General features: G+C 37.0%; 1 protein-coding gene across 1 annotated transcript; it reads left to right on the top strand.

Moving 5' to 3' along the window:
• The first annotated feature begins 468 nt into the window (after positions 1–468).
• Positions 469–6,219, top strand: LOC149230334 (uncharacterized). The gene is made up of 2 exons (XM_089381277.1): positions 469–1,851; positions 1,987–6,219. Exons 1-2 carry the CDS (start codon positions 469–471, stop codon positions 6,217–6,219), a joined length of 5,616 nt encoding a protein of 1,871 aa, XP_089237403.1.
• The last annotated feature ends 5,791 nt before the right edge of the window (positions 6,220–12,010 follow it).

Raw genomic sequence — 12,010 nt, 5'->3', positions numbered from 1 at the left:
ATTTAGTGAATTAATTTTTATTATATATATATATATATATATATATATATATATATATTTTGGATTTTTATTGTACATGAATTTAGTATTTTTCGGAAATTTTAGGAATTTTATAATTTAAATTTGTTATTTAAACAAATTTTTATTTAATTTAGAGTACATTCCACTTAATAATATATTCAGAATATTCATGAGGACAAACCGATCGAAGGAGCATGAGGCGGGCGCCTCTGGTTAGGGTTTACGCAGGTGCGCAGGATTGACAGAGGAATCCGCAGCCAGGGGACGGTTCCTCAGTCGGGGGACGGAATCCTCAGACAGGGTCTGCGGTTCTTTCGGCTGAAACGATTTTTTTGCAGCTTCGTTGTTTTTTAATACGAGAACTAGGGTTAAAACCTAGCCGACAGTACTGAACGGGATGGACGAGACAAGGGGGGGGGTGCAAACCCCTCCTTCAAAAATATAGTGATGGGAGAAACCAGTTCAGAAGGGATTCCAAACGGAAACAAGGAAAACCTGGCCCCGGTAATGGGCAACTTATGGCAGAAGCGAATGAAAGGAAAATGCCTTCCTCGAGCTCAGAAAAAACCCAGGTATGTCATTCCCTTCAATAAACTGGAGGAATACAATAGCTATATGAAGGATCATGCATTAATCTGCAAATTTATCGGCTATTGGCCTTCAGAAAAGGAGTTAAATAGATGGATAGAACAGCGATGGAAACCCCGGGGTCATATAGATCTTAAACTGGGAGCGCAGGGTTTCTTCACTGCTATCTTTACGAACCTGGAAGACAAGAACATAATTTTTGAGGAAGGGCCGTACTTCCTGAACAATGCAGGTCTGTTTATGAAGCATTGGGAAGAGCGGTATAACCCTGACAAAGAAAAACTAATGGATGCCCCGGTGTGGGTTAGGCTGTTTGGGTTACCCGATGAGTTTTGGGATCCGGAAATCTTGGAAGGAATAGGAAACTCAATAGGTAGCTTTGTCAAGACTGCAGAGGCCACCAGAAGAGGAAAGTATAATGCCTTTGCCAGAATTTGTGTTTTCATGAACTTGGCTGAACCACTCCCGGAAAATATCGAATTGGAATACCATGATGAAGTCTGGACGCAGCCGATTGATTATGAACACATCCCCTTTCGATGCCGGAAATGTCATGAGTACGGCCACCTATATAGGCAATGCCCATTGAATAAGGAGGAAGGGGGGAAGTCAGATAAAGATAGGGCAGCAGACAAAGAGGAAGGCTTCCAGCAAGTCTATAGAAAGAAACGGCAAAATAAGGAAAACCTGAAACCCAAATCGCAAGAAACATCCAATACAATAAAAAGTCAAAATAAGTTCCAGGCGCTGCAAGATGATGCGGAAGGGTATGAAATAAATTTGAATGATGATGAAGATCCAGAGAACTCGCCCATGGAGATTTCCCGAGAAGAGAAAGAGAAAGCAAAAAGCCCAAACAAACCAAACAAGGAACAAACAGAGGAAAAAGAGGCGGAAGAAACAGTGGAATCGCATATGGAAATTGAAAACCAAATGGAAAATGAGGCCGAAGAGGAAAAGTTAATGAAGAGACTACTCCAGGAGTGGAAGTATCTGGATAATAGATTTATACCAGAAAAACAAAAACAGTTATTCAAGGAAGCTTTCCAGAAATACAAGGAACGGAAAGGGGAAAACCTGGAAAAACAAATAACGGAGGTTGGTGAGCAGCAGAAAGAAATGCTGGAAATGGGCAATGCTGGCAAAAGTAGCAGAAAAAGAGGTCGGAGAACGTTAAATGAAACTATCCAATCGGTGGGCGAAACATTGATCAACTCTGGTAAAGTGATACCTCTGTCAGAGGTATTTTTTCCTTCCTTCCAAAAGTTTTAAATGATTATTGTCAGCTGGAATATTAGGGGCTTGCATAGTAAGGGAAAGCAAAGATATTTGAGAGATAAACTCAAAAAAGAAAAACCTAGCATTTTGATACTGCAGGAGACTAAAATTGGGGTACACCAGTTAGAAGAAATCATTGAAAAAAATAGATTGAATTATAAAGTTATGGGACAGGATGCCATAGGAGTTGCTGGGGGAATAGCAATATTGTGGAACCCGAATGAAATCCTTCTAGATAATTGGACTAGCATGCATGGAATCTTGACCGGGCTGGGCAGGATAGTGGGGACCAAGGAAAAGGTGGTCATTACAGGTGTTTATGGACCCACAAACCCTGGAGAAAAAGAAAACTTCATCAGAAGTTTAAGAACTATCCGACAACTTTTTTCTGGGCAACCTTGGATCATTGGAGGAGACTTCAACTTAATCAGATCCCTGGAAGAGAAAAAAGGTGGGGTTAGAAGGCTGGATCAGTTCATGGATAAATTTAATGAGATGATAGAGGACCTAAGAGTAGTAGATCTTAAAACCATCAATGGAGTCTATACATGGAATAATCGAAGAGGAGGCAAGAACCAAATTGCCTCAAAACTGGACAGATTTTTAATATCTGAAGACATCTTGAACAAGGATATCTTTGTCGAGGCCAAGATTATCCCCTCCTTGGGCTCGGACCATTGGCCAATCCGATTGGAAATCGACATTAAAAAAATCCAGGGTAAGAAGCCATTTCGTTTTGAAGCATTCTGGTTACGGGATCCGAATTTCATAAAAAAGGTAGAAGAATGGTGGAATCAAAGTAGAGTGCAGGGTAGAGGAAAGATGCACACGTTTCATTTAAAATTGAAAGAATTGAAGATGAAGATTAAGAAGTGGAACAAAGAGGAATTTGGCAACATCTTGGAAGATAAGCAAAAACTAGAAAAGGAAATGGAGGATCTCCAACAGAAAATAATTTTGGAAGGCAGGGCTGAGGAAAGCATCACCAAAGAAGGGATTCTGCTGGGAAGAATGGAAGAAAGACGAAAGCAAGAGGAAATTCTATGGCGACAAAAATCTAGAATTAAATGGCTTCGGGAAGGGGAAAGAAATACAAAATTTTTTCATCAGGCAATGGTTAAGCATAGACAGGGAAACAGAATTCTTTCCATTAAAGGGAATAATGGTATAAGGTTGGTGGAGCAAAAGGAAATTGAGCAAACACTAGTGGATCATCATAGAGGAATCCTTTCTGAACCTCAAGTAGATCGAGTGAGAGCTATCCAGGAGATCTGTACTGCTATACCTAGACTAGTTACGGAGGACCAGAACAAAGCCTTAATGAGGGCGGTTACTTTGGAAGAGCTGGAAGATACAGTGAAAGCAATGAGGAAGGGCACAGCACCGGGCCCGGACGGCTTTACAGTAGATTTCTACCAGGCTGGCTGGCATTTTCTTGGAAAAGACATACTGGATTTGGTAGAAGAGTCAAGGGTGCAGCAGAAGGTATGGCCGGCTCTTAACTCAACCTTCTTTACTCTAATTCCTAAAGGAGAAAATATGGAGGATGCTAATGGCTTTAGGCCGATAGCTCTCTGTAATGTAGTGTATAAGATCATAACCTCTCTAATTGCTAGAAGATTAAAACCCTTGCTGGAAAGTTTAATATCGGCGGAGCAAACTGGTTTTGTGGAGGGGAGGCAGATCTTGGATGGCTTAGTTGTCTCTCAAGAAGTTATTCACTCACTCAAAGATAAAAAACGAAAGGGAATGATGATCAAGCTTGATTTATCCAAGGCTTACGATAGGCTTAACTGGAGGTACCTGGAAAGAGTTCTGGAATGTTTCGGTTTTCACAAGAGATGGATTACATGGATCCACAATCTCATTTCTTCCCCTAACTTTTCAATCTTAGTCAATGGAAACCCTTCGAACACGTTTAATGCCTCCAGAGGTATCCGTCAGGGTGATCCGTTGTCCCCTTTCCTGTTTATCTTAGCAGCAGAGGGTCTAGGAAGGTATATTACTCAGGAAAGAGCAGCTCACAGATTAAAAGGACTTCGCTTATGGGGAGACAGACTTCCTCTAACGCATCAACAATTTGTTGATGATATAATGCTCTTTGGAGAGCCAACTGTTAAGGAAGTCAAACATCTAAAGAAAATTCTAGACCTGTTTGCTGAGGCATCGGGACTTGAAATTAACCGGGATAAATCGTGTGTTTTTATCTTCAACACGGCGGATCAAGTGAAGACTCACCTTATTAGAATTCTGGGCTTCAAAACGGGTGAACTACCTACCAAGTATCTGGGTAACATGCTGGACTTCACGTCAAAAAGATTAAAGAATTGGCAGGGAATCTTAGATAGAATGAGGAAAAAAGTCTCGAGCTGGGCCTTTAGGGTCCTGAATATTGCTGGCAGAATTGTTTTAGCCAAATCGGTTCTTCAGGCTATACCTATTTATCCCCTTTCAATTATGGCGGCCCCGAGAGGAGTTTATGGGAAGATTAGAGAAATTATCAGAAATTTCATTTGGAGAGGGTCGGAGGAAAAGAAGAAATGGGCCTTAGTGGCCTGGAATCAGCTTACAGAGAGGAAAGAGAGAGGTGGGTTAGGATTAAGAGACCCAGAATTGCTCAATCAAACAATGGGAGCTAAACTTTGGTGGAGGTGGTTGCAAGGGGGAAATGACCTCTGGAAATCAATATGGAGAACAAAATATCGAATGCCAGACTCACAGGTAGACATTCTAAGACAAGAAGAAACGCCTCGCGGATCCGCTGTATGGGAATTGGCCAGCCAAAATAGAAACATTGTCGAGCAGCATGCGTTCTGGGAAATCAGAGGAGGGAATGAGGCTCACTTCTGGGACGACAAATGGCAGCAAAGAGAAAGACTGAACAATATGCAGAATCTTCATCAAATCAGAAGAAGAATTGAGGGGAATAGAACAAGTGTCAAGGATTATTGGAAACCTGCCAGCATGGATGACTGTTGGAGATCCTGGAAGGACCCGTTAGAGTGGGATCAGAATCTTAGTCCTGACATGCAGACGGCTTTCAAAAAGGAAATGAACTCAAGGAAAATCAGAGTAAGAGACGGAAAAGATATCCTACGCTGGGGTAATACCATGAGAGGCCTTTTCTCAGCTAAGGAAGCTTATTATTTGGTAAATTCTCACAATAACAATGATGGCCAGCAGGATTGGAGGAAAATTTGGGATCTAAATTGGTGGCCCAAAGTGACCACTTTCACTTGGTTAGCTTCGAAAAACAAAATCTTAACTTGGGACCGCATCCAGAAACGGGGTTTCTCGGGACCTTCGAGCTGCTATCTGTGTAGAAAACACGAAGAAAACAGAGATCATATCATGATCCACTGCCCGTTTATTAATCAACTCTGGTCTAATACCAAGCGCACCTTTAATAAACCTGGGGTGGAGGTTAGAGATTTTCTCGAAATGGTTTTCCATTGGAGGGAAGAAACTTTCCACTGCAAAGTCATACAGCGAGCCTGGAATCTTGTATCAGGTTTTGTAATATGGATGGCATGGAAGGAACGCAATGCTAGAATTTTCAAAAGTGTCAATAAGGAGCCTGAGGTAATCTGGGAGCGGGTGGTAGAGGCGATGAGAGAAACCATTCTGGTAGAGAGATGGCAGGACGAGGATTGGAAAGCAGATCCAAGGGAGCAAGAAATTTTGAACAGACTCAACCTTAAATTTGAGATGGTGCATTATCAATTAAGGAGAGAGCAGGACATGAGGATTAAAAGCCCAGACAAGTTTACCTATCCTAGGGGACAATTTATAAAACTAAATTTCGATGGGGCCTCTAAGGGCAACCCTGGGGATGCAGGGTTCGGGGGTATATTCCGTGACAGCAACAGACAAGTAAGATGGATATATGCCGACTGGGGAGGGAAGATGACCAACAATGAGGCCGAGTTCTGGGCTCTCCATACTGGATTGAGAATTGCTATCAGAAATGGGTACTCCAACTTGGAAATTACGGGCGACTCCCAAATTGCCATTGAAATGGTAAAGAAACTCAGGAATGGCAAGGGGTGGGAAAAGGTGACTAAGAGCTGGCGCACAGCAGGTATCGTACAGGAGATAGCGGATATGATTAAAAGAATAGACTACTGTATCTTTAATCATGTTAGAAGAAATGGCAATAAAACTGCGGACTGGCTTGCCAACTGGGGCAGCCGAGGCCAGCAAAGCAGGATAGATAGTCAGTGGAGGAATGTGGAGGCAAATAGAGAGTGGAAAGATCTGATTACGCTCATTAAGGTTGATCATGATGGTGTTATCGGGGATCACACTTCGATCAATGAAAGGGATTATTAATTGGCAGAGGCACGATCGAACCATGGCCAAGGTTCGATTGAATAAGGTGCTAAGTGGCATGCAAATCCACACAATGATGAAGCAGGAATTAAAAGGAGGTATTATGGCGGCAGAGGGGATGAGTACCAAAGATTACACATTTGATGCGATAATTAATAGGCATCAGCTGAGAGGGGAGATTAACGAGGCGTCAGGATACATTGCAGTGGACGTGATTACGGATGGAACGGCCGACGGTAGTGGGGTACCGGATCCGGATGGGAAGCAGCCGGGAATTAAAATTCGGGCCTCATCCTATGTTCACCATATTATAAATCTCCGAAGTCAAGAGAAACAGAGACCGAGAAACAACTACCCTTGCGGGATAATTCAGAAACATTTCCATAGTCTCCAGCAGAGGCATTCAAAGGGGGGAAATAATCAGAGAAGGAAGAGCGACAGGACTGCAGGTGGTATGGAAACTCGACAGAGAGGCCATGGTGTAGGGGAGCGGAATGCAATTGATGAAGATCGGGAGCAAGGGAAGGGCAAAAGCCCCATAGAACGAGACTCCCCATTCATAATTTGGGATATAGATGATGATTCAGAAGAGGAAGACGTTGGAGTCTCTGGGAAAAGATTTAAGGAAATGCAAAAGAGGAGCTCGAAAGGTAGCACGCCCCAGCCGGAGACAAATTCGCCTATGCTGAATGCCTCTGATGATAGACGTTCGGGGCTTCGCAAGAGGGGTCGTCCACTGAGCAGTGGTCAAAGCAAAACGCAGAAGGGGGATAGGAACCAGAGCACGACAGAGCACGAGGAAGGGGAAAATTCTGGAAAGCGACAGCAGCAATCTGCGAAGCCTAAAAGAACAGTGATGCACCAAATTCGAGAGGCGGAAAAGGCCTTTCAAAACAATGCTGACCATGATATTCGTAGGATAATGCAATATCTTGAAGAGGAGGCCATTCAGGAGCAATCGTCAGACGAGATGGAAGAATGGGCAACTATCCTCCACGACCCGGGCCACACTCGTGGTCGCAGGACTCTGTTCAAGCAGTCCCTTCACATGTATTGGGTAATGAAAGGCTTGATGGCGAAGGCCTTGGAACAGGTTGCCAAAGAAATGGCTGATTTACTTCAGAAGAAACCGGATATGAGCAAGGAGCTAGGCTATATTCGTACAGCCTTGTCAAGACAGGAGGATAAAATGGATGAGATTCTTCACCTTCTGAAGAGTGAACGTCAGGATCCTGTTCAAGGAGACAGCCAGCCGAATCCTGCGCAAGGAGCCAGCCGGCCAGTGGAAAAGGAAAATGCATGACGGGAGATATGTTGAATACTGTTTCTCTGTTTTGTTCTGATTTTGTTTCGTGTCTTTATAGATGAATAGTAGGAACAGAAATATAGTCATGAATAGGGTTTGCTGTAAGTTTCAAAACTGCTATGCTGTGTTAGCTACTTTGGTTAGACTGAGAGCCTATTACTTCTGGGCTGGACTGAAAAATTACAGATGGTTTTTGACCCGGTTTCCCCTTGAGGGCGGGCTTCTATGGTTTGGACGATGTATCTTTTTGAAAAAATTTCAGTAATAGAATGAGTAATACCTGAGCTTACAAAAAAAAAAAAAATATATTCAGAATATTCAAAAAATATAATAAATAGAATATTAAAAAAAAATAATAATAAAATTTAAGATATTATCAATCTTTTTGTAAATGGATTTTTAAGCATTGTTTCTATTTGAATATTTATATATTGCAATTTATTCAATTCAAAATAATATCTAATTTATTATTTGAATAATAAATTCTTTCAAATTTGAAATTTTATTGGTGTAAGATATGCTGCTTTCCATCTATTTAAAATTCAATAATTATAGTAAAGCATTTTCTTTCCATTCAAATAAAATTTTATAACTAAATTTTGTATATTTAATATAGTGAGACTAACAAAATAGTTTTCATGTTATAATTATTTATTCAAAATATCTAATTTATTATTTGGATAATCAATTTCTTCAAATTTGGAATTGTATTTTGTAAGACATGCTACTTTCCTTCTATACAAAATTCAATAACATATTAGCGAAACATTTTCTTTCCACTAGATAAAATTTGATAACTAAATTTTGTTTCTTTGGAAATTATGAAATTATTGTAGGATTAATCGAATAATTTTAATATTATAATTATTCAATTGATTTGAGTTATAAATTTTTAAAATCTAATTGAATTCAATTAGATTTTTTTTTTCTTTTTAGAATATGAACCGAATTGATATCAAAGTTTCATCCAATTCTAAAAAAATTTCAAAATTTACCATTAAAATAAATAAAAATAACTCCTTATAATATTATATAATATTCTATGAAAATTCTTTGTGAACAAGCCCCTATTATAATTCCACTCGGGACTAAAATAATGTTAATACGGAAAGCCAAAAAATTCAGACCTGCCACTAACAAATTCACATAAATTTGGGGGAAAGTACTAATGTAACAAACTTCTAATTTTATACAGTGATATATCTAATTGACCCATTGGAATTTGGATCGATGGTAACAAACCTTAATTTTATATATATAGAGATATGTGAGTAGGAATTTGTTGGTAATATAAAGAATTACCAACAAATTTGACATTGTAAGGATTGAGTTTTGGTCAAGTGAGTTTTCCCAAGATGACGAGGAGCATTACGCTGATTCTGCCATGCATTTTTTTGTTAGGATATGTACAATTTTAGTATTCCTGAATTTTGTTGGAACCTGTTTCAATAAGGTAATATATTCATTATTATAACTATTGATATCTTAATTTATTCAATGTATCTTATAGCTTAAATTTTTTTATAGCTTTTTTATTTTTATATATTATATTTTCTTTATTACAAATATATTTTTATCATAATTGTAAAATTTAATTTAATGCTTTAAAAAATTTTCTAAAATTGAAAAGGGTTTTCCCACTAGATTTTCATGTTGCACATTATTATTTTCCTAAAATTTATTATTTTAATAAACAAGATCATAATGAAATTAATGTATTTTTCTTTCAAAATTTAAGAGAGTTCTTCCACTACATATTTATATTGCATGATATTAATTTGGTGAATTTTAATATTTTATTATATAAAATTATAATGAATTTTTTGTAGTTTTTTTCCATTTAATTGTCTTTTATTATTCTAATACTAGATATATTAGTAAAAAATCTTATTTGGAACATATTTATTATTTTTTAATAATGAAATCTTTTATATTCTTTTCATTATATCAAATTTATTATATTTTCCATTTTTAACATAAAATATCACCTATTGTTAAAAATACCATCTCTTTATATTGTTTATTAAATTCAAAACTATGATTTTCAATAGTTTTATTAATAAATTTAATTATGTATTATATCAAAATTTTATTTATTTTTACAATATTTATGTAAGAATTTTTTTCATTCTACAAAGTGTTTTTACATTTTACTTTTATAATTATTATTCAATGAAGCAAAAAGGGTTATAAAGGAGTTTTGTTTTCCAGAATTAAAAACCATAAAATATTGGTAAGTGGGAGAGATTAATATTATAATTGATATTAAGAATTATTATTCATTATCATCATAATAAAATTAAGATAGCCATTTTTTATAATATAATTAAATTAGGTTATGAAAACTAATTTACATTTAAATGACTAGAAGATATAAAATAATTTTTTTAATAAATTAAATTTATAATACAATATACAATGTATTAGAAAGAATCAAATATGTAATACAATAAATTACATTGTACTAGAAGGAATTGAGGGTACATGGTGAGATGTATTAAATTAAACAAAGTTTTTAGGTAGAAATCACATGAGAGAATGTGATTTCTACCTAAAGTCATTGATTAATTCATTATAGATCACAAAAGCTTAAATACAGAAACGTATTAAATGTTTTCTTACATAAGAAATTCTTAATATAGTGAGAATTGTTATAGGATTAAGAATAGAAATAGTAAATTATAAATTATTGTAAAAAAGATAGAATCAATTCTATGAGTAGTCATTCATGTTCATAATAACATGATGTTCATAGTCAGATTTTTCTCATAACTTAGGTATCTATCTAAGAAACCAACAATATATCAACATATAAACAAGAACGGAAATGTTCATAATAAGATGACGATGTTGATTATATGAGTTTCATAATAATATGTTTTTTCATAACTTAGGTATCTATCTAAGCAGCCAATAATATATCAACATATTGTTATGAAACCAACTCACAAAAAGATAGAAAAGGTAGATGAAAGCCTTAGAAATAAACCTCTTCGAAGGGGCAACCTCCTTTACATTACACACATGAACAATTTTTAGATGATTCAAATGAAGAAACCTCCTTTCTATATATAAGAGTCTATGTGGTCACAATATAACCAAGCCAGCCTAACAATAATAATATAAAGGCACAAAAATAACAATAGGGTGATTCTATGGGGCACAATAATAACAATATGGTAACAATATGGGAAAAATAATAACAATGAGGGATACAACGACAATAGTAATGGGCGGATCACTAATATCATAGGGACCTAACATGCCCCTCTCCTTCAAAAAAGTGTTGTCCTCAACGCTTCAGTAGCTCTGGATGTTTCTGTATAAAATTCTCATCCTCCCATGTGGAATATTCAATGGGTAAGTTCTTCCACTTGATGAGATACTCAGAAATTGAGCTATTTCGTAGATGTCGAGTTCTTGTTTCATTGACTGCTTAAGGTTCCAATATTATTTTTCCTTCTTCATCAAGTTCTAGCAATATTGTCTGAGCTGGAATCTTGTCACCTATAACCTTCTTTAAGCCTGAAACATGGAAAACTAGATGCACTTGAGAGGCTGCAGGAAGCTCCAATTTGTATGTCTTAGTACCTGTCTTTTGCAACACCTGGTACAGATCATAATACTTTGGTGATATTTTTTTATCCTTCTTAGCTTGCTCGAGGGGCATTTGTTTATATCTCTGTAGTCGTATGAATACCAAATCGCCTACATCAAAAATTATTTTTCTACGATGTTGATCTGCATGTTATTTCATTCTATTTTGTGCCAAGATGAGTTTATCCTTTAAGAGTTGGATAACTTGTTGTTGATGCTTGATGTGATCTTCCACTGCTTGAACCTTAGAATTTTCTCTTAAATATGATGTGATGGATGGTTGATGATATCCATAAAGTGACATAAATGGGGTCATTTTTGTTGCAGTATGGAATGAAGTGTTATACCGCCATTCAACCAGAGGCAACCATTTGACCCATTGGGTCTGTTTAACAGATACAAAGCAACGAAGATATTCTTCCAAACATTTGTTTACTATCTCAGTTTACCCATCAGATTGAGGATGTTGAGATGAGTTATGAACTAAGTGAGTACGAAGACAAGAAAATAATTATGTCCAAAAATTTCCAGTGAAAATGGGATATCTGTCACTTACAATAATCTTTGGGTTTCTGTTAGGTCTCTATACCACTAGTGTAACCTGTTATTATTATTAATACAACCCCCTTATTATATTGTTGTGCCCATGTAGTCCCCATATTGTTATTATTGTGCCCCATATAAGCTGACTATTGTTATTATTGTTCCCTTACATTATTATTGTTATGTGAGATCTGATTATATTATGACCTCTTAGAGTCCTATATATAGAAAGGAGGTCTTGTCATTTGTATCATCCAAGAATTGTTGACTTGTGTAATGTAAAGGAGGTTGCTCCCTCGAAGAGGCTTATTTCTAAGGCACTCATCTATCCTTTCTATCTCTTTT

The sequence above is a fragment of the Pinus tabuliformis genome, chromosome J (genome assembly GCF_031772625.1).
Source record: "Pinus tabuliformis cultivar Carrire ecotype Pingquan chromosome J, CPIR1, whole genome shotgun sequence".
In the NCBI taxonomy this organism is placed as follows: Eukaryota; Viridiplantae; Streptophyta; class Pinopsida; order Pinales; family Pinaceae; genus Pinus; species Pinus tabuliformis.
This window is presented reverse-complemented; position numbering and strand designations above follow the sequence as displayed.

Bases quoted from the DNA above. Each gene is read 5' to 3' on its own strand.
- LOC149230334 (XM_089381277.1), top strand. From the start codon at position 469: ATGGGAGAAACCAGTTCAGAAGGGATTCCAAACGGAAACAAGGAAAAC. The intron at 1,852-1,986 runs GTATTTTTTCCT...TTGATACTGCAG, and splicing joins AAGTGATACCTCTGTCAGAG to GAGACTAAAATTGGGGTACA.